This window comes from Dermacentor variabilis, chromosome 10 (assembly GCF_050947875.1).
Source record: "Dermacentor variabilis isolate Ectoservices chromosome 10, ASM5094787v1, whole genome shotgun sequence".
Taxonomy (NCBI): Eukaryota; Metazoa; Arthropoda; class Arachnida; order Ixodida; family Ixodidae; genus Dermacentor; species Dermacentor variabilis.
The window spans coordinates 116,976,285-116,999,786 of NC_134577.1; the positions used below are offsets into that span (position 1 = coordinate 116,976,285).

At 45.4% G+C, this 23,502-nt stretch overlaps 1 protein-coding gene across 5 annotated transcripts in view; it reads left to right on the top strand.

Moving 5' to 3' along the window:
• LOC142560899 (DNA-binding protein RFX2-like) overlaps positions 1–23,502 on the top strand; it is a 160,652-nt gene that overhangs the window by 33,681 nt on the left and 103,469 nt on the right. For all 5 annotated transcript variants that reach the window (XM_075673310.1, XM_075673314.1, XM_075673313.1 and 2 more), the window contains exon 5: positions 4,240–4,345. In XM_075673310.1, coding sequence (XP_075529425.1) covers positions 4,240–4,345 — 106 coding nt within the window. The remainder of the gene's footprint in view (positions 1–4,239; positions 4,346–23,502) is intronic.

Sequence of the window (23,502 nt, forward strand, 5' to 3'; positions counted from 1 at the left end):
ACCAACGCAAAATATATATTTTTTTCACTTTACGGTCACCCTAGAAAAATTGCGGTAAATTTTTTTCGAAATAAGTCCCTCAGAAGAATTGGAATCTGCAATAAAAAAATCGACCCTGTGCGGTCGCATATGGTGAAAAAAATCGACTTTCAAAAGGTTAAACTGTAGTTTCATTTTAAAAGTAGTAAAGTCATATCCCCGACTCAGTGGCCATTGAACATAATGTGTTTTGTATCCGCATGAACTATACAAGCTTATTGCGTACGTATCAGTTAACAAATAGTGTTTCCATTTTTTATCATGCTATCACGGCGGTGTGTCGTCCCCATTGGGTGGGCCGGCAGAACAACAAGCCTTGTAGATCGGAACAGCGGCCTCCAAGTGCCCTGTGTGTTTGTGCCTTAAGGCCACATGAACATCAACATCATTTCGGCACCGTGCCAGTGAGCGTTGTAGCGTCATGCAAGCAAGGACTCACGTCATGCCGAAGCTTAGATAAAGAACACCGGGTGCTCAGCATAGAAGAAAAATGTGACATCGTTCGCGCTGTCGAACGTGGCACGAAGAAGTTGGTGCTGGCACGCGAGAGGGATCTACCGTTCACTACGGTGTGTGGCATTTGGAATGCGAAGGAGAAGTTGGTCGGCAATGCTTCTGCGACCGTGAAAATATGTCGGCTACGAGGTTCGACTTTTCATGGTTCGGCTTTTTGCCATCGTTGCCTCTGTTAATGCCAAAGTGTCGCCTAACGACAGTGATGAGGACGACACTGAAAGTGACAGCACGGGTGATTCATGCCTGACAGTGGCAGAAGCTGTGTGTTACATCAGCCTCATGTGGGTGTCTGCTGAGGACAGCGATGTAGGTGGACAGCGGTGTAGAGACATGCGGCGTCATAATTGATGCGGAGATCATTCAGACTACGTGCCCTCAACCAGCTGCATCTGAGGACCCTCCTGCCATTCGGTGGCTAGGATTCTGACGTCAGCGATAAGATGCCCCCTCCCACCCCTCAGCCTAGTGCAACTCGAGTAGCACCAGCGCTGGACATAGCTGCACACTAGTACTTCTCTTGCTGGAAGAATGTAGATGCTGGATTGGAACTAGTTTGCAAGCTTTGAGCGATGTTTATTGATTCACGCTGCAAGACAAATTTGTGCAGATGTGCATCACTGATTACAGTTAAACCTCATTATAATAAAGTTAGTAAAATTGGCACTTTGCTTCGGTATATCAAAGTTTAATTGTATTGAAATTTGACCTTTTATGCTAATAAATACAGTCGCTGATCGATTTTTCTTGCAGGGAAAGGGTCCGAAAAATTTTCGGAATCATGAGGCCACCGAAAAAAGCAAATTGGAATTCAGAAAACAATTCACTTTGAAAAATTCGTGAGTTGGCAATGAATGATAAGGTTTCATGCCACGTCGACAATATCTTCACGTTGATGGTACGAATTAAGCAAAGCCCCAGTGGCCGATAGCGTCGTCCGCGTCGACCCAGACAGGACCAACGAAAATGATCAAATTATCTGGCAAGTCAAAATTAAACAAGATACAGAAAAAATGCCAAAACATACTGTTAATTCTTTGGCAGTATTTGCCCTATTGTAACACACCTCTTAATCAAATGGGTGTCCGCATTCTGTGTGTTCAAAGTAGAAAACTAACGCCCAAATGAGGATGAATTTTTCTTCAACAGCGAAGCTTTCTTTCTGAGAAAGCCGTACGGAGTTCCTTTGAAGCTTCTTGCTACAGTAGGGTGAATAAAAATTTTCCATTTGATAACTGCGAGTGCAGTTCTGCTGTACATGATACAGTAGAACCCCACTGTTACGTTCCTCACTGCTGCGTTTTCCAGGCTGCTACGTCGTTTTCATCCGGTCCCGGCGTAGCTTCCATAGGATCCAATGTATAAGGAACCCTCCTGTTACGTAGTAGCTATGAAAACATTCCCACATGATACGTCGCAACTTAGCACCCCGAACCCGCCTGGGCTAAAGTAGGCAACACGCTCCAACTGTCATTTTCGCTTTTGACGAGTTTTGGCCGGGCTTGGCTGGGCTTGGCTATAGAACTGGCTGCAAGAAGCCGCAAGCCAGTTCGAGAGACTGCCACTAAGTGGCCATTCGTGAAAAATGCTCTCACTATCATCACTGTGATTACGGTCACCGCATGGTATTCGGACGGGTCGACTCACGGAGGAAGGAAAGTGAAGCCGGAAGTTGGTGTTGCTCATGGCGTTGCTCCGCCTATCGGGCCAGCTCTCCTCTCTTGCTTACATTTCTCCCGAAACCATGCCACGTCGCGCGCAACCGGGCTGCTCGAACACACGCGCTCCGCAGCAATACTAAACAATCGTTAGCACGTTAGCATGATTACGCCAAAGAGGGCAAAATTTCCCGCGGATATTTTTTCGTCCATTGCCATTGCCATGGCACGGTGACGACGAGGAGCACGAGCCGTATGATGCCGGGGAGTTGCCAAATCCAGCTTTGGAGAAGCCGTTGCGGCTCTAGACCTCCTCCGCAGGTACGTCGCACCTCACAGCGACGCTGACAGCAATGCGGCCTTCCAGTCTATTGAGAAATGTGTGGTGATTTCTAGCGAGCGAAAGAAACGGCAAGCCACCATTCTAGATTTCTTTAAGTCCTAAGCGCACTCTGTGAAAATAAATTGTCTATAGTTGAAACTGCACTTTTTTCATTCATTTTCGGAGCTTTCCTCGCTGTTGTGTTTTCCCGGCTGTTAACGTTTTTTTTTTCCTGGTGAAAACGTAAGTGAAAAGTCCGGTGAAAAACATGAACGCGGTTCCACTGTATATATTTTCCCATGCGCTCTGCTCCTGAGATATTGAGTTTGGCAGGTCGGTGTTTTGTGAAAGTTACCTGGTTAAATACGCTAAAATAGGGTTCATATATTAAAAGAAATACAGTCGAAACCTGCAGTAACAAAATCCCGCAGCTATGAAATTCTCACAACGAAGTAATTTCGTATCCCCGGCAAATGCTCATGGGATTCAATTCATTTCGTACATCTCGAAAACGAAATGTTGTAGTACAAATCTGCATCAGTGAAATTCGCCTGAACGTAGCCTCGCATATTACCTACTCGCCTGAGGCTAGCAGGTTCTAAAATGTGCTCAAATGCAATTGCTTTGCACTAAAATTGTGTAAGATACCATGACATTACACTTGTGTGGGCGCCGCCATTTTTGTTTACAAAAGCAATCAAGTACCAGAAGCTATTGCGCCGGAAATACATCATGGTTACCACCTCGTTTGTTGATTGCCCGTTTTAAATTGCCGCATGTTGCTACTGACATGGGATGACGGTTTTTGCACACCTAGTGCAGTGCGTAATGTGCGCTTCGGTGAAAAAAATGCAGCAAAAACAAGGAAATCCCCGTCTCACTGATGTAGAATTGTTTACGGCGCTTGAGATTTGAGCTTGAGATTGAGCTTGAGGTTTATGGCGGTTGCAGCGTGGGGTGCCATGCATTGTGCCGCGATTGAGCGATCGCCCAGGAATACGTGTCCCTTGCTTCAAGAACGCTGGTTTCCGTGCCACCCGACATACATCACGTGTGGATTCTGCGCTGGACGTAGATTTGCACGAAGGGACCGTAATCTGGATTGATGCCTTCCGGTATACGAGATACGATCACTTTTGTGCTCGGCACCGGATGCGTCCGCATCTATGGGCAACAGCGCGTGCTGGAGAAATTCTGCTGCATGCGTGGAGTGCTGTTGCTCTGCATCCGGTGCCGAGTTAGGCAAAACCTCGCAGAAGCGCTCACATCTCCGAAAGCAGTTGACCGAGCATGCTGCCCCACGGCAGTGCTGGCAGTGCGGTTCCACATCCTCGAGCAAAGCTTTCCAAAGTAGGCTAACGGAATTTTGACAGTAACGTTTCATTCTGTGACGCATTACCGATCTATGTGGTCTCATTTCGCAACAACGAAATTCTCGCGGAATCAAAATGGCCTATTTTTGTTTGTTTGTTTGTTGTTTCAGTGGTTTGTTTGTATCTTATTGTCGCTTGCCAACGTAAAGGGCCCGACACCTTCGAAAGATGTTTTCAGCCTTTAGCTCGTTCGTACATCTTTAGCAGGCTTTATATTGACAGTCTGCTGAAAATAAAAATTATGATGACAGTGATTATCTGTTTCTTGCTTGCGTCCCCGTGATGAGTGGTGAGACCTTATAGGTGATCCGTATGTCCTGTTTGTTGTTTGCAGGACGGGTTATCCTGTGTACAGCGTCACAGATGCAGGGGCGATGTACACCCCTGGCAATGCTGCCTACTACAGCACCGCCAGCGGTACTGCGGTCACCTATTCGCAGGTGACTCCCTTTCAGCATCATCGCTCTCCCAGTCGCTACCTGCCAACTTTTGTGATTTTATTGTACTGCCTTATTCTAGTGCTTGTTTACGATCATTGTACTGTCACAAATATTTTGTGATCTTTTTTCATTTGCAAATGGTTTAGGGTGAATGTAATCTTTTTTTATGGCCGAATCTTTTGTACCCATTGATTATATGGACCTGCTAAGTGTGGCAGCGACATCAACTGATAGAATTATTGTATATTGGCAGCATAAAATTATATCTATAAGACACGATTTCATGTGACAAGAGTTGTGAGGAGCTTCAGTTTAAGCTATAGGCTAACACTCTGCAGGACCCTAAAACCAAAACTGGCAGAAAAGTAAATTTGAAAAGAAAAATGGTACAGGAAGCAACAACGATTGGTCGGTGTAAGCGAATAGCCTGAACGTCCTGCCCTCGCCCCTCCCTCCACCTCGGTTACCCGAGAACACGAGCCCTTTTTTCCAAAGCCTTCCCTTGCTGCAAGTCCAACCAGCGACCATCAGCCTATGACCACCATCGATCGCCGTCAGCCACGAGGGCAAAAGAGAGAACGAAAGTTGCTTGCTTTAAAACGCCTAAAGATAGAAAGAAGACAGCAGCAAAGGTGGCCGGCGGTTGTGCGACTCAACAAGGAGGAAGGAAAACAAGCAGTGAGAGGGAAGTAAATGCAAGGGACATTCAGCATGTGGAGGGGACGGTGCCGCAAGGGAGCTGCCAGAGATTTGGGGCGCTTCTTGCGCATCTGCCATTGCGCTATCTTGTGTGGTATAATAGAGGCATTTAATGCGTTTTCCCTATGAGGAGTTTGCTAGGACTGCACTAATCCGTCGTAAAACCTGGGACGTCACAAAATCTGGGCACACATAACCAGGCTGGTTATGCAGGCTGGTGCGGCTGACCGCACTTGGCTATGCATTAAGAGAGAAAGAGAGCGGCCACTTGCAGGGAAAACACCAGTGTTGCTCGATGTCGTATTCGACCTGGGATTTTTGAACTGGCCTGCCTAAAGGGTGCCGAACTCCACGGAAAGTAACATATTTTGTGCGCAATTTGTCAGTAACATTTTTTCGAATCTAATTCATTATATATACATTCGCAGGACAATTTTACTGCATTAAAACAGGGTTTTAAATGCATGGATCTCTATGGGGACTCCAAAGGGAATTTCATTTACAGTCGAAACCCGCGATAACGAAATCCCGCAACAACGAAATTCTCGCGACAGCAAAACATTTTCATATCCCCAGCGAATGGCCATAGGATTCAATGCAGTTCGTACTTCTCAGCAACGAAATGCCGCTGTACTGCAATCTCGCATCAATGAAATTTGCCGAAATGTAACTCCGCATACAGTCGCCGACCGTTTATTCGGACCTCACGGGGACTGCGAAAATGTCCGAATAAACAGGTGTCCGAAAAAGCAGATTAAAAAAAAAATGAGATCCTTTATTTCCACGCACTTATTCGGGCTCGGCAGTAGCCTTGGAAGAAATCGTGAATGCGCCGTTGCACGCTGTTCCGTTTACGCGCAATCAGATAAGCCTGAATCTCGGAGAGGGTCGTACGGTCACTATTGGCGGCTGAAAGCACAGTCACTGCTTGTGCACGCTCCGCATGCGACGGCAGCGTAGCACATGGTGCGTCATCTTCTGACTCGGAGTCATCGTCCGGCGGTGCAGCAGAAACCTAACGAATGATCTTGCCGTCGTCGAGTTCTGCGCATGTCAATACAGCAGTGTCAGCACCTATGAAACTGTCAAATGAGACGGTGTCCGGAATCGCAATGCCACCACTGCGCAGGTCTCGGCAGAACATTTTCCGCGTCAGTAGGGAGCACATCGGAAGGCGACAAATCTTAGGCCTCCCGGCACCCGCTTGCCGGCATTCCCCAGCGCAGTCTGCGCGGGCACTGTCGCCGCCATTAGACCCTTGACGCGATGTTTACGTATGCCGCGTTGGATCACCGAAACCTCGACACAGCACACAAAGCAAACACCACCGCGCCGACACCAGTCGCAAAAACGAAAAACGCAGCTTGCTCGCAGCGTCTTGCGCGAGGAAACAAATCAGCTGCTGGATTGTCTTGACATGGCTTACTAAGCTGAAACCGGAACTGCTGCAGAGCCGCTCTATCTAACCAGGCAGAAACGATGATGATGAGCGGGGATTTCTAGTAGCGCCACTTCGTGGGGCAGCAAGGAAGCTCCGTTCAAAATAAAAATGGCGTTCAGCAAGTCTGACCATGCACCGGTCAGAGTCGGTGCATGGTGCTCTCGACCGAGTTAGCTAAAGGAGTGTCCGAAAAATCAGACGAGAGGTTGCAAGGTGTCCGAACTTTCGGCAGTTGTTATACATTATGGTCTATGGGGAGAATGGCGGTGCCGCGAAGCTGACCGAATAATCGGGCATGTCCGAATTTTTGGAGTCCGGAAAATCGGTCGGCGACTGTATTACCTACTCGCTTAAGCCTAGCAGGCTCCAAAATATGCCCAAATGCAATTGTTTTGCACTAACATTGCGTAAAATACCACTACATTACACGTGTGTGGCTGCCGCCATTTTGTTCACAAAAACAACCAAGTGCTGGAAGCGGTTGGTGCGCTGGAAACACATCATGGCCTCCATCTTGTTTGTTGATCGCCCGTTTGAAGCAGCACGTGTGTTGCCACCGACGTGTGACGACAGTTTTTGCACGCCCACTATTGGTGAGGTCTCGTAGATTGTTGTTGGAGACACGCATTCAGTTTGCGTTCCCCGCAGCTGACGATTCGGCCAGGCCTAGGCCAATCGTGTGAGGTGATACTGAATGCAAACTGAACGTGCGTTTCGATGACCAATCGCCGATCGTGGCAGTGCACTGCGTAATATGCGCCTCGGTGAGAAAAATGCAGCAAAAGCAAAGAAATCCACGTCCCACCAACATGGAATTGTTTGTGGTGCTTGAGATGGCGGTTGCAGCATATGGAGTGTCACGCATCAGGCCATGATTAAGCGAACGTCCGGGAATATGCGTCCCTTGCTTCAAGGACGCTGGTTTTGGTGCCATCCGACAGGCATCGCGTGTGGATTCGGCGCCTGCCGTAGATTTGCGTGAAAAGGCCGTTATCTCGATCGTTTACCTTCGGGTACACGAGATACGATCACTTTCGCACTCGGCACCAGAAACGTTTGTGCCTACGTGCAACAACTTGCGCTGGAGAAGTGCTGCTGCACATGCTGTTGCTCTGCGTCTTGTGCTAAGTTACGCAAAATCTCGCAGAAGTGATTGCATCTCCGAAAGCAGTTGACCGCGAATACTGCACTACGGCAGTGCTGCCACTGCTGGTTGTTGCGTGCAGCGCACTTTGTACTGTCGGCAATGCAGTTCTATTTTCTCAAGGAAAGCTTGCAAAGTAGGCTAACGGAATTCTGGCAGTAAAGTTTTGTTCTGCGATGCATTACCTACCTGAGCTGTTTCTTTTCGCAACAACGAAATTGTCATGAAAGCCAATTTTTTCGCGTTCGCCACTGATTTCGTTATTTCTAGGTTCAACTGTACTTCTTTGTAAACGTCATTTCGTTTTATCCTGTTTAGTTGTAACGAGACTCGAGTGTTGCAGCTCTGTAGACTGCATCTGTTAGAGCATCTATAGTCGACCAGTGTGATAGGTTTAAGGAGAATCACGGTCACTGATCAAGTCTGATGCAATATCCAATGTTTCGTAACTGCGTACCTGTTCCTTCTTCAGTGAGTTGGACAGGAAATTGTCATAACTTGCATAGCCAGCATGTGACGTAACGAGCGTGTGTAAATGGCAGGTATAGTCCCTGCTGTCCAGTTCATTGTAGTCGGCGTCGACTGAATGATTAGCGATTCTAGCAGCCGCCGGCATGACATGTTCTTTTCCTTGACGACAACAGTGGCATTGTCCTAGTCAATCTTGTTATTATGTTTTTGTGCATGTTCAGCAATGGCGTTCATCGTGTGACTGATTTCTTACATCACATTCGTGGCTTGGTTTACGTGAGCCAGCTAAGCCAAGTCTTTGGCTTACCTGACCTCACGACTGCAATTGTGTTGCGTGTAAAAGATTAGCCTGAAGCAAAAAATAATAAAGAAAATCATTGGAAGTGTTTTTTTGAATCGGTAGAATATTATATATAGCGTAGCCCAGCTATCATGGACCATGTTTGAAAGAAAAAGAAAAGCCCTCTTTGTTAATGAAGCCAATTGTTTTTTTTTTCTTTGCAACGTCCAGAAAAAGCCACTAATATTTTTTTTGTTTTTATCAATAGCGAGATTAGTGCAGATTAATTAAGAAGATTCTTCATTATTATCTTTATGGCCACATTGTTAGCGGAGAGCTTGTGCAGTACATTTGTTTTCAATGCATTACTGGTTGTGTAGCCTTTTTTTAGGGCACGAAGAAGTGGCAGGTCCCTGTGGCGTTGTCATGATTTTATAGGCGTTATTTTAAGCAAGGAAAGAAGAACTGCACAATGTGGTAGCATGTTGCAAACTGAAAGGGATGCTCTTCTATATGCGTTCTACAAACCTGGCGTTGACAATTGTAGTCATGAAGTGAATAATTTTCCTAAATGATCATCGTAGTTACTCTTTTAATCAAAATGCAGTACAGTCGAACCCACTTATTACGATACTGGTTTTAACAATATATCGATTATAACAATGAGAAGCTGCTGCAATGTCAACTTTTGTATGTTTTCCATGGTGAAATAACCCACTTACTGCAATGCACCGATGCCACATTATCGGTTATACAGTCGAACCCGACTATATCGAACCCGTTTACATCGAATTATTCCATATATCGAACAATTTCTGGACACGGTATAGTTACAATGAGTATATATGGCAAAAATTACGCGTACATCGAACAAAACTAGTAGCGACTCCCGATATATCGAACGTCAAGCGGCGGAAAGTGCCCCCGGAAGTTGGCTTTCCCTCGCGGTAAAGGGAAAACCCGGCGGCGCGGCTCCATTCAACCGCTCTCCCTACGTCTCCCTAGCCGCCGACACCCCCCTACAAGTAATGATCCTGGCCCGCCCGCCCGCAGCGCTTGCTCAGACAGCCAATCAGAGGCTCTTGTGCCTTCGTCGTGCAAGATGGCAAAAGTGCGAGTTGTCTCGCTGCTTATCTGATTCATTGTGTGCGCCTTCTCCCGCAGTGTTGCCGTGATGAAGCGGCAGAATTCGCCTTTCGTCGTGAAGCTCGAAATCATAAACTGGGTCGAACGCGGTGACAAGTCGGATGTCCCCGCAACATACAAGATTGCGAGGTGCACTCTCGGCTCGATCTTGAAGGGGGAAATTAGGGCTAAAGCGGCCTAACTTGCGACCCGGTGCCCGTAGTGCTCGTGGCGCCCGACGCATATGCACGGCCGTGTACGAGTGGTTCATCCAAAATAGCTTCAGCTGTACCGACTTCCGCGTGCTCGGTGATGACTGTAAATTCTGATTAATGCGATGAAGCCGTTGTCGTTGTTGCCAAAGTTTGGAGCGAGCTGTCAGAATTTCCGGAAGCTGTTGACGAATCAACGGTGGACGCGTTTGTGAGCGCAAATGATGTGCGCGACCACGGGAGAGCCCGGAAACGAAGACTACATTGCCGACATCGTGCCGAGCACATGTGAAAATGGGCACAACGAGGAAAACAACGACCGTCTTTGGCCTACATCCTCCGAAGTGATTGGTACGCTCGCACTAGTCCGGTGCTTCTGCGCGAATGCGGAATGTTGCGGCCTCAGCTGCTCCGACTCCTTAGACAACGTGGGGAAGTGCGTGCCTCGCACGCAGCGAAATTGCCCAAGCAGAAGAAAATGCAGGACTATTTCATGCGAAACGAAGCTAGTTTCATCAATAAAGTGATTTCATAAATGGTATGTGCTTTTATGGCATCCAATTATTTAGCAGGCTTATATCGAATTATGCTCTACATCGAACTGATAGGCGTTTTTTTGCGAGTTCGATATAGCCGGGTTCGACTGTAACGATGAAGTCTGGCTGCTAGGTGTCCGTGAAGAAAGGTAGTGAAATGCGAAATCCTTGACAAGAAAAAAAGAAAAGAAATTCGAGCTACTGCACAATGGGCCGCTGCTTCAACAGCCACCACGCGCTCATTTTCCAGCCATCTCCGCGTGCCTCTCCTCCGTAGCCCTTCCACCCCTCCGTACATGAATGGACCGCCCCAACTGCGCCGCTTGCAAATTGCTCATGTGTTGCTCGTTGGCTCCTCATTCGGCGCAGTTCTGCAGACAGCTTAATCGTGCACGTTCGTCTTTGTTGGTTGCGTCGAAATCATTCCTGCCCACGTGGTTTCTTAGCCTCGTGTGACTCGGCGTCGAAGCGGAAGATGGCTGATCCACCCGCTGATCATCAGCAATGCCCGACATTGCCGGTGAAAAGAAAGCGCATGGGTGTAGATTTGGAAGCTAAATGCTTCTAACCGATGAGGCAATCGTTGCGAACATGCTTGCATCAGATAGCGATGATGATGACTGCAGCGCTGACCCAGAAAGGCAGGCTGCCTCAACGTTTTAGGAGGCCCAGTTGATGATTCAGTCCCTCCAGGGCTTCGTTTTCGCAAGGAACCTTCCGCTGCACAACGTGGAACAGTTGAATGCCTTGGAGGAGGATGTCGGTAAGCTTCACGTAAAGCATGTGTGGCTGACGGTCAAGGCTTTTCTTATGCTAGCCAGTGAGAAGTATGTGGCGAGATGCCTATGGCAATCTCTGTTCAGCGTTTCTTCTGGCTTTCTCAAGCTGACAGGCTGCTGCAGCAATCTTCTCGCAATTTTTAATTAAAAGGCCCTTTTCGGGGCCACCAGAGCCATCGCTTGCTCGCATATCGCTTCCCGCCCGTGACACCTCTTTGCAGTTGTTATAACAGTGCCATTCTTTAATGCCGACAGCCACGCCTTGTTACACGTGATCGGAGTGCCCAGGAATCAGTTAAACGAGTGAACACAATCAGCAGCCGGATGGAGGAATGTGGAGGGGAGGGGCATTGGCCTCCGCACCATTATGGTTTTCTCACATGAGCTCTGCCATCCCCATATTGTGATTGTTTATTGCAACCTGGTTATAACAATTATCGGTTATAACAATGGAATTTTCGTGGCACTTGAATATCGTTATAAGTGGCTTCGACTGTATATCGTACCGAAGCTTTCTTTAGAAAGTTGCTAACAACATACAGTTGGTTATCGTTATTTATTAACATGTTAACTCCTCATACAATCATACTATTTCTCGTAGTTTCAACTTTCGTCACGTGGATGCAACCGTTATGCTGAAAAACCATGGGATGATTACATTGTTTTGTGGTCATCTTCTTATGTTGTTTTAGACTGCACAGCTGACTTCGAAATCCATCCCACAAATGTCACTTGTTGACCACCGAAGCTGAGACAAAAATTTGAGCGGTAGCAAAACGATTTCATTTTCATTTTTTCCTGCTGTATGGACGCTTTAAAATTTATTGAACTAAATTTTATGAACATGCACAAGGTCACCTGCATCACTACACTAAGCACATCAACTCCAAGTTGGGTTGTTGTTCATTCATCGTTCCATTGATTGTTTCTTAGTGTGTGTTTGCCCTTGCACATACGCTCGCAATATCTTATGATTGGCTGTCACGATCCTGTATACTAGGGCCACCAAATTGTGTTATGTTTGCATTGCTTATTCCTTGCTTTGTTTCTGAATTTTTATTCAGACTTTACTTTTTCAAAGTAGGCCTACTGTTTTCAGGAAAGGTAATTATATTTGTGCTTCACCCCTCGTGCATTTGCGGAGAATAACCTGAAATGCAGCCTAGATGCCATAGCACAATTGGCTATTGTATGTCACGCTATGGCACTTATCACTCTGATGCTCGAGGCCCTATGCTAGCAATGTATACTAATATTCTCTCTGGAAGGGCTCAGCACCACTTCTCCAACGGGGTAAATAAAAACTCACTTATGCTATGTTCACACTGCAGTTACAATGTTTCAAGGAACTCATTTGTCCATATCACCCCACTGGGCTTTAGTAGTGGTACAGTCGTAAATGGTTGCAAGCCATTCACATCACCACTGGTGTACTTTCTGCACAATAACTATTTCTTGGGCGAGTTCTTGCTTGCCGAACAACACAATTTCATAGCGCGAAAATGCTGGAAACATTAACAACTGTTAATGTCTCCTTTCCAGTATTTTTGGCACTACGAAATCATGTTGTTCAGCTTACTTTCTGTGTGTTATGCCTGGCCAATCAAAGTGCGAAGTGGCCAGTCAACACTCACACGTTCAGGGAGGCTACACGCACACACAAATGAGAGCCAATGCAGGGCAGTCACGTAAAATACAGCCTGCTCGGAAACAACACTCACTGCATGCGAAGCCACCGCTTAGGAAGCCCGCACTGCTTCTGACTGCCAGCCATTTCTCTGAATGGGGATACTAAAAGTTCTGCAATTGGAAAATGAGAGCTGAAAGTGTGGAGCCCATTAGGTTGTGTCTAATTGATTGTGTCATAATTGATTGTGTCATAATTGATTGTGTCATAATTGATTGTGTCATAATGATTGTGTCTGGATTGTTCTTGGCTGGCTGTCTGGGTGTTTAACTCCTTTTGACTCTTCTTGAACACGTACAAACTGCCTATGAAGTGCATGGTCCACTTGAAGTGCTTCAGTTTTTTTCTAAAGGTCAAACCACATGCACTCTTGGCAGCACGCGGGGGTCTGCGTGCCTATGCATGCGCAGACGAGGCGGGACAGCTCGTGCGTGTCTAAACGTGACACGAGCGTGGAGACCTGTTCCAGACAAATATTGGTGCTCGGGGTGCACTCCGGCTTCCTCACGTTGTGACCCGCCTGGTTATGCACCTGCGGCATGGTACAATCAATTCTCAGTGAGGCTGATTTGTGGCATGCAAAAAATTGCTTTTTCTTTCCTATTTTGCTTATTTAACAACGCTAAAGATAAAGCACTAACGATTATAAACATTTAGAGTGTTTTGAAGCACTGTCAATGACCCGGTACGAAACAATGCCTACGTGTGAGCGCGTGTATTTGTATACCTGCAAACTGCCATCCCTCGTGATGCATGGCAGGCACGAGGTGCGTAGACATGAGCTTGCGTGTGCCTGCAAACATACGTGTGGTCTGGCCTAGAGCTCGCTAAAGCCTGCTGATCATAATGCCTGGCTTTTAAAGCCCCTTGAAAATTCCACACTGGTTGCAGTGAATTCGCAGCCTACTTTTGCTACTTCCTTACTGTTTTTCAGTGTAGTCAATTGCTGGGAGTGATTGCTTCATGCGTTTGCCTTTTCGCATTATCATGCCTGTCCTCAAGAACAGAGGCCAAATGGCTGTCAATGAAAATGAGTGAACTGTGTTGTGTTCTAGAATAGTTGATTGTTGGGCTAGTTGGTTTTCTATAACTGAAACAAGTAACTTGTTGCGCTTGTCTTTGGCGACCTTTCTCGTGTCTGCGGTTTTTATTGCGCTAAGTTACTTGTTTCAGTCATGTGTTATAGTGGGGTGGCCATCCCTGTATGATTCTCACTTTAAGAACAGCCGATTGGGCATGTCGTGTGCCTTGGTTGCACATCTAGTGACAACCTCTTGTGCATTGTTTATTTATTATTGTTTACTTTCTATAGCTATATGTTGCTGTTACGAATGTAACATTGGGAATTCTCGCTCAGTCTCTGTGACTGAGTCCAGTGTTATGGTTTACCTAAAAACGCTCTCGAGAAAAACAGACGGCAGTGTGAGGTTAGCATTGTGCATCAGTGGCCTTCTGTATTTGCAGCCTCTATAGTTTGTTTCACGCTTAGCAGGTAGCGCTGCGGAAGCTGTGCAGGCACTGGCGTAATAGCAGTCTGCCTGCAAGCGTTTTGCACTGCAGTTTTTGATGTGAGACACATTGTATGGAATAAATGCTTCATATTTTACAAGTGCTTGCAACATAACTGTCCATCAAATCTCATTCTACATGTGTGAATTTCAAGTTATGTGATATACCATATTTACCGAATTCTAACGTGCCTCAGAATCTAATGAGCACCCAATTTTTGTGGGCTTATAGTAAGAAATAAATGTGGACTTAGAGGTAACATGCTGCCAATTCATAAAAGAAAACTATAGCATGCCCTTCGTGATCAGAAAAAAAATGAGACATGCAGAATTTATTTTCACAGAAGAGATTTTTGTTAATGAGCTTACATAATGAAAGTGCCACGTTCTTGTCACTATTTGTGCTTTTTCGGCCACAGATACCGAACACACAGGAGTGGTATTCTTGAGCAATCGCATTTAGAAATATGGCTATCACTTTCACGAGATTCTACATTGGGCTTGTTAAAATATGTGTCCAACAACATTCCTGGCACTGTGTGCAGATAGCAAGCTTAACACAGTGGCAGAAACACTGGTATCTGATTATGCCGATGCTTCCGGTGCTGAGCCACTCGAAATCTCGCAAAAGTTATTGTATGTCCGAAAGTTCGGGGCCAAGAATACTGCTCTAGATCATAGTCAAGCACAGAATTAACGTACAGTAATCTTCACAAAATCATGCTCCGTCACCATTTTGCGATGCCGATGATGCTGCACCTGAAGGCTCTGATGGCAGGCTATTGCCAGTGTTGTGAATGCAGTTTTAGTTTTGTCTCCGCTGGTATCGTGCAGGCAATTTTCGGACCTATTTCCTTGGAAAAATAGGTGCGTGCTAGGTTTGGGTAAATACGGTACTGCAGTTTGTTCACGAGCACTAGTGAAGCACTGTGGCCACTGATCGCAAGGACGTGTTGCTCTGCTTATTCAGATATGTGATGCCTTACACTGACGGTAATTTTACAGTGTAAAATTATTAAACATAAGGTTACATTGAATTACATGGTGTGTACCTGTCTCTCACACGTGATGCACTGTTTTTTGGTCACAGATGCAAAGCAGTGCAAGAAGTTTCTTTAGCCTTGATAGCATTGCTTTCCATGTATGGAGCAAAGTACAGTAACAGAGTGTTGTAGAAGAAAATGTACACTTGTCAATTCAAATAAAACGTATACAGTAAGACCTTGTTAATTCGAAGTCATCGGGACCGCAAAGGATCTTTGAATTAAGTGGGTTTTTGAATTAACCGCACACACAAGAAAATGCAACCTAGGCAAAAAATTTCACTGCAGGAATGCGCTACCTTTATTTGACGATCTTTGGATCACTTAAAGTAATCATAGGTGTTGCTTTGCTGCGTCCTGTAGTACGAGGCTCCAAGGGTCATGTTTTCTAGTTGGCCAACTACGTGCAGCATTTGAGAATTTCCACCGTGGCACTCAACAAAACTGTGGATAGCGTTCAGCGATCCGATAACTTCCCCAAGAGTGGGTGTTCAGGAGGGCTCGTTAGCATCGTCGTCGTCGCTGTGATCGTGCATGGTCGCATCAGCGGTAGCTTCACTCTCCAAGTCTGAGTAGCACGTTTGTTGATCATTTTCAAAGTTCAGATACTCGGCGGAGCCAACTGCACCGGATTCACTATCCTCTGTGCAGAGTGCATCGATGCGGTCACACTACTTGGCTCCTTCTTCATCAAGTGCACTTGAATAGTCAGCATCAGCATCGACGGAGCTCTCCTTCAAGAAGCCAGCGTGTTCAATACACCGCATGATCAAAGTGACTTGCTTCCATGCATACACAATAAGACATATGGCCCCGAGGAGGTCGATGGAGTACTCCTTGCCGTTGTTGTAGCAAAGGAGCATGCGCTTGAGCAGGTGCTGGCGGTAAACCTTCCTCGTGTGTTGAATGACACCTTGGTCCACGCTGCGAGATCGACGTGGTGTTCGGAAGAAGAAATACCATCTTGATAGCTTTCGGGTGTGGGATGTCGCCATGCGCCGGGCAATTATCAACAACGAAGAGTACATTCCTGCCTGTGGCCACAAACTTACGGTCAAGCTGCCGAACGCAATCCTTAAATATTGCGCCTTTCAGCCAGGCTTTCTTGTTGTGCCAGTAGATAAGCTCATCCCTTGGTGGCAGTCGTGCTTTTTTAAAGCAGCGAGGCTTCCCACTCTTTCCGACTACAGTCAAACCCGGCTATATCGAACTCGCAAAAAAACACCTATCAGTTCGATATAGAGCATAATTCTATATAAGCCTGCTAAATAATTGGATGTCATAAAAGCACATACCATTTATAAAATCATTTTATTGGTGAAACTAGCTTAGTTTCGCACGAAGTAGTCCTGCATTTTCTTCTGCTTGGGCAATTTTGCTGCCTGCGACGCACACACTTTTCCACATGGTCACCGTCGAAGCAGCTGAGGCTGCAACCTTCCGCATTCGCGCAGAAGCACCGACTAGCGCGAGCGCACCAATCACTTCGGAGGATGTGGGCCAAGGACCGGCCTACAAGGCACACACACAATGAACCAGAAAAGCAGCGAGACAACTCGCATTACCGCCATCCTGCACGACGAGGGCACAAGAGCCTCTGATTGGCTGTCTGAGCAAGCCCTGCGGGCAGGCCAGGATCATTTTTTGCTGGGGGGTGTCGACGGCTCGTCCGAGACAGGGAGGTCATGGTAGGGAGAGCGGTTGGATGGAGCCGTGCTGCCGGGTTTTCCCGTCACCGGGAGGGAAAGCCAACTTCCGGGGGCACTTTCTGCCGCTTGACGTTCGATATATCAGGAGTCGCTGCTTTTTTGTTCGATGTAAGCTTAATTTTTGCTATATATACCCATTGTAACTATACCGTGTCCAGAAATTGTTCGATATATAGAATAATTCGATGTAAACGGGTTCGATATAGTCGAGTTCGACGGTACTAGTGGCGGCAGCTTGTGTTTGCCACACATGTTCTCGCCGAACAAAACGGTAATTCTTTCCTTGCCCTGCTTTCAATGCTTGATTGCGGTGTCCTTTGCTGCGAACGTTTTTGTGGGCAGCATCTTGTAAAAAAAGAGCTGCCACGTCAAGGTTGTACACATTGTCTGCGCCGTACTTGCTAAGCAACGGAGCCAACGTGTGTTTCTTCCAATCGTCGACGACGCTCTCATTTGCGCTGCTGACGAAGGTCAAATTATTTCGCTCTTTAAAACAGCTGAACCATCCATTGCTACACTTGGAACTCTTCGTGCCCAAGTTGTAGAACCAAATCGTTGGCCTTCTCCCGCAGTATCGTTCCACTTATGGGAAGGTGGGCTGCGTTTGCTTTCTGCAGCCAGCGAAGTAAAGCCGATTCCACATCTTGGTATGTGGGAGCCCGTACTCGCGACCGCTTCGAAGAATATGTCTTGCTGTAGGCCTCCAGTACCTTTGACTTGTTCTTCGATATTGTGGACAACGTCGAGAGGGGCACACTGTTGCTTTCAGCTAACTCGGTCTTGGAATATGTGTCTTTACCCGCTTCTTGGATCAAGCAGAATTTCTGCTGCAGCATTAAAGTCTTACACTTTGGTACCTTCGCTCACTGCACAGTTCAGAAAAAGAAAAAAAGAACACCACACCACCGCACACAAAGAAACGGCATAGACCGGCGTTGCACGCACAAACATCGCCACAGGTGCAGAGAGAGAATGGGCGAACGACAGCCAGTGGCAGCGGCACAGAACACGCGGTGATGCTGCGACTGCGAGGAGTGTGCAGAGGGGGGGACGAGAGCATGTGACAAAAACTGGTATGCCCGCTGCGTTGCACGTCTTCTCTGCAGGTGTGCATTGCAGCGGTGCGTGGGGCATACCGTGGACTGATTTTTGTGCTAGCAGTACTACGGGACGGGCGCTTCGTGTATAAATAATCGCAATTGCTATGTGGTCTTGCCTCCCAGCTCCAGATGGCCATCGTTTCATCAGGTTTACGGTAAAATGGGGATCGGGAATTGCCGCATAGCACCCCAAATCTTCAAATTAACCGGATTGGCCTAGGCCGCCGGTTCGAATTATCCGGTCAAATTTACATTAGAAGGTACGAGACCGAAGAAAACCTTTGAATTATCTAGGATTACGAATTAACTGAGTTCGAATTAATGAGGTTTTACTGTCTTATCAACTTGGCACTGAAAGGTTATTATATGTTTTATTTGAATTGGCAAATGTACATTTTATTCCCTCACGAGACATTTTTTCGTCACACCCTTGACTGCAGTAATGAAACGTGTGCGTACAGTTTGACCATGAGCGAAATGCATCACTGCTATGCAGGAAAGTGCAGAGCCGTAAGAATAATTTTGGAAATAAAAGTCTACCTAGCAATTATAGTTGCTCATCTCCTCTGAGCTAAATACACTATTGTTCTTCGCTGTGTACAAGTGATGGAACTTGCAAGCTGTTGTGATTCGTGGTGTTGAAGCATGCACATGGGTGTTGTTAGAATGTGGTTTTTCTCACATTCTGTTGCTTTCTCACTTTTTTACTCTTGCTTGAGTTTGGCTGGTAAGTTAGCATTTGCAATTGGTAACGTAGTACAGTCTAACCTCGATATAACCATGGATATAACAAATTATTGGTTATAGGGAAGTAAATCTAAAATGTTTTCTTGCCAGTATCAGTGTATAATGGATGTATGCTTATAAGGAATAATGCATGTAATGAAGGTATTTTCGTGTCACATGTGACTTCATTGTTACGAGATTTGGCTCACTGGTTCTGAAGATTAGTGACAAAGTTGTATAATGTTCATGCCCCACGGCGTTGTCTAAAGCATTGTTGGTGATATGTATCTTTTTTTTTTTTACTTCATCATTTTGTCACTTGGGTCATCAGGGGACATGTGCATGTGTACTCTTTGTCCTGATTGGTGATTTGCACGGCATGTTAATCACGATCGATTTCCACTGTGTTAATTTTTATCAACTGCTTTGTTTTCCTCCCAACCTTTATGTGCTGTACAATGTGTACTAGTGCAAAAAGAAATGACACTGATCATGGTAAAAACTAAACAATATTTAAAAGAATAATGAGCTGAAAGCTAAAAGCCTAAATTTCTAAGTCTAAAAGTCTAAGCTATAAGTTTAAAAAACGATGAAGGGAATTTCAGCTCCTGCATGGGTGCTTTGATTACAGTCTTCTACTACTTGTGAACAATGCACTCCTAGGCCATTGGCCAAAACGTTTTTTCTTGTTTTATTATTATTTTTTTTTTTGCCTTTCAGTTGTAGGCATGAAATGCACCTTTATTTAGGTATACTTATTTATAATACTCTTGGACATACAGTATTATAGAGGGGAGTGAGAAAATTCCATAAGATTAACAAGCACGTAATAGTCAAATGAAGAGGAACCACCTTATTGTGCATGGTTTCAGAGGGAGAATCTACCATCTATCAAAAGCCACGGTGAATCCAAAGAGAAATCTACCACATCCCAAGGAAAGCCATTGAAATTTAATGTGTGTTATGTGTTTATCGTAAGGTGATCGTGCTCGGGCTGTAGCCACAGGTAGCCAGGAGGTTGGTGCTCTAACTAACAGTTGCCCTGGTCACTCAAGTAGCAATTTATCTGAGCATGAAGTATGCACAAAGGAGCTTCAGAGATAGGTGTCATGCTGCATGTATTCTTTAAATGACAGCAGATAAACTGATCCAGCTGCATTCAGAACTTTTCAAAGCTTAATTGCGGAGGCCTACATCATAATTAATGAGAACTCACTTTGTAGCACTTGTTACAGGACATGAGTTTGTTGAAGGCTGCTCAGTAGGGTACAGTAGAAACGCCGGAATTCATATGAGAGAACAAATTATACATTCAGGCACTATGCTGCTGATGTCCAACAAATTGGCATTCTATGGCATTCCAACTACTCCAATATGTGCTGACTTGCATAAATATGAGTGCCGGGTATGCATGACACCGTTTGCTAAACCAACAGCTTCATTCTGCTCATAAAATTTTTATTCTTCAAATTTCTTACACAAGTAGCAGTTTGCAGTGAGTTTAGTTTATTACCACATTTAATGACCAGTTTCTTCCACAATGAAACTGGAGGGGGTGATGTATGTTTGATACTACTCAAAAATTTTCGGTTCTGCTGCAACAGAATGCGGTCACCATATGTCAGTGCCACAGCAAAAGCGCAGTGTTCATTGTAGCTGTGGCAGATGGCACTAGTGCTACATTCCAGTGAAATCAACACATTTTGACTGGCTTTGCCACAGATGACACCCACTTTTTTATTTATTGTGGACAAAACTCGTGCAAGTAAAAGTCAGGAATGTGGTACGAAACAAAAATTGCTGAAAAATGCTACCTCTAAGCGAAGTTTGAGCAGGAATCAACCAGGTAAGAGTCATATTCAAGTGAATTTAACAAACATAAAAAAACAAGGTTTCCAAAACTGGTTGGGCCCATAGCCAAAGTCTAGTTGGAAGAGGAACATTTAGGCAAATGGTGGTACTAACATAATACAGTATAGTTGCAGCATAAACATAACAGAAATAAATACATCACATGCATACACATAATATTTTCACTTTAAAATAAAAAAAAGAATGAGTGAACATATGTATAAAAAAAGCAATGAAATTTAACATATCACATTTTACATGCCATATCTACCTATCTACATATCTACCATATCCGGACAGGCCGCCATTGGAATCTGAACCTGGCAACGTTTAACGTTAGAACGCTATCTAGTGAGGCGAGTCTAGCAGTGTTATTGGATGAATTAGAGGGTAGTAAATGGGATATAATAGGGCTCAGTGAGGTTAGGAGGACAAAAGAAGCATATACAGTGCTAAAAAGCGGGCATGTACTGTGTTACAGGGGCTTAGCGGAGAGACGAGAACTAGGAGTCGGATTCCTGATTAATAAGGAAATAGCTGGGAACATACAGGAATTCTATAGCATTAACGAGAGGGTGGCAGGTCTTGTTGTGAAACTTAATAAGAGGTACAAATTGAAGGTGGTACAAGTCTATGCCCCTACATGCAGTCATGATGACCAGGAAGTCGAAAGCTTTTATGAAGACGTGGAATCGGCGATGGGTAAAGTCAAAACAAAATACACTATACTGATGGGCGACTTCAATGCCAGGGTAGGCAAGAAGCAGGCTGGAGACAAGTCAGTGGGGGAATATGGCATAGGCTCTAGGAATAGCAGAGGAGAATTATTAGTAGAGTTTGCAGAACAGAATAATATGCGGATAATGAACACCTTTTTCCGCAAGCGGGTTAGTCGAAAGTGGACGTGGAGGAGCCCGAATGGTGAGACTAGAAATGAAATCGACTTCATACTCTGCGCGAACCCTGGCATCATACAAGATGTAGACGTACTCGGCAAGGTACGCTGCAGTGACCATAGGATGGTAAGAACTCGAATTAGCCTAGACTTGAGGAGGGAACGGAAGAAACTGGTACACAAGAAGCCAATCAATGAGTTAGCGGTAAGAGGGAAACTAGAGGAATTCCGGATCAAGCTACAGAACAGGTATTCGGCTTTAACTCAGGAAGAGGACCTTAGTGTTGAAGCAATGAACGACTATCTCATGGGAACCATTAAGGAGTGCGCAATAGAAGTCGGTGGTAACTCCGTTAGACAGGAAACCAGTAAGCTATCGCAGGAGACGAAAGATCTGATCAAGAAACGCCAATGTATGAAAGCCTCTAACCCTACAGCTAGAATAGAACTGGCGGAACTTTCTAAGTTAATCAACAAGCGTAAGACAGCGGACATCAGGAACTATAATATGGATAGAATTGAACAGGCTCTCAGGAACGGAGGAAGCCTAAAAACAGTGAAGAAGAAACTAGGAATAGGCAAGAATCAGATGTGTGCGTTAAGAGACAAAGCCGGCAATATCGTTACTAATATGGATGAGATAGTTCAAGTGGCTGAGGAGTTCTATAGAGATTTATATAGTACCAGTGGTACCCACGACGATAGTGGATGAGAAAATAGCCTAGAGGAATTCGAAATCCCACAGGTAACGCCAGAAGAAGTAAAGAAAGCCTTAGGAGCTATGCAAAGGGGGAAGGCAGCTGGGGAGGATCAGGTAACAGCAGATTTGTTGAAGGATGGTGGTCAGATTGTTCTAGAGAAACTGGCCACCCTGTATACGCAATGCCTCATAACCTCGAGCGTACCGGAATCTTGGAAGAATGCTAACATAATCCTAATCCATAAGAAAGGGGACGCCAAAGACTTGAAAAATTATAGACCGATCAGCTTACTCTCCGTTGCCTACAAAGTATTTACTAAGGTAATCGCAAATAGAATCAGGAACACCTTAGACTTCTGTCAACCAAAGGACCAGGCAGGATTCCGTAAAGGCTACTCAACAATAGACCATATTCACACTATCAATCAAGTGATAGAGAAATGTGCAGAATATAACCAACCGTTATATATAGCTTTCATTGATTACGAGAAAGCGTTTGATTCAGTCGAAACCTCAGCAGTCATGGAGGCATTACGGAATCAGGGTGTAGATGAGCCATATGTAAAGATACTGGAAGATATCTATAGCGGCTCCACAGCCACCGTAGTCCTCCACAAAGAAAGCAACAAAATCCCTATAAAGAAAGGCGTCAGACAGGGAGATACGATATCTCCAATGCTATTCACAGCATGTTTACAGGAGGTATTCAGAGGCCTGGAGTGGGAAGAATTGGGGATAAAAGTTGATGGAGAATACCTTAGCAACTTGCGATTCGCTGATGATATTGCCTTGCTTAGTAACTCAGGAGACCAATTGCAATGCATGCTCACTGACCTGGAGAGGCAAAGCAGAAGGGTGGGTCTGAAAATTAATCTGCAGAAAACTAAAGTAATGTTTAACAGGCTCGGAAGAGAACAGCAGTTTACGATAGGTAGCGAAGCACTGGAAGGGGTAAGGGACTACATCTACTTAGGGCAGGTAGTGACCACGGATCCGGATCATGAGACTGAAATAACCAGAAGAATAAGAATGGGCTGGGGTGCGTTTGGCAGGCATTCTCAAATCATGAACAGCAGGATGCCACTATCCCTCAAAAGGAAAGTGTATAACAGCTGTGTGTTACCAGTACTCACATATGGGGCAGAAACCTGGAGACTTACGAAAAGGGTTCTGCTGAAATTGAGGACGACGCAACGAGCTATGGAAAGAAGAATGATGGGTGTGACATTAAGGGATAAGAAAAGAGCAGAT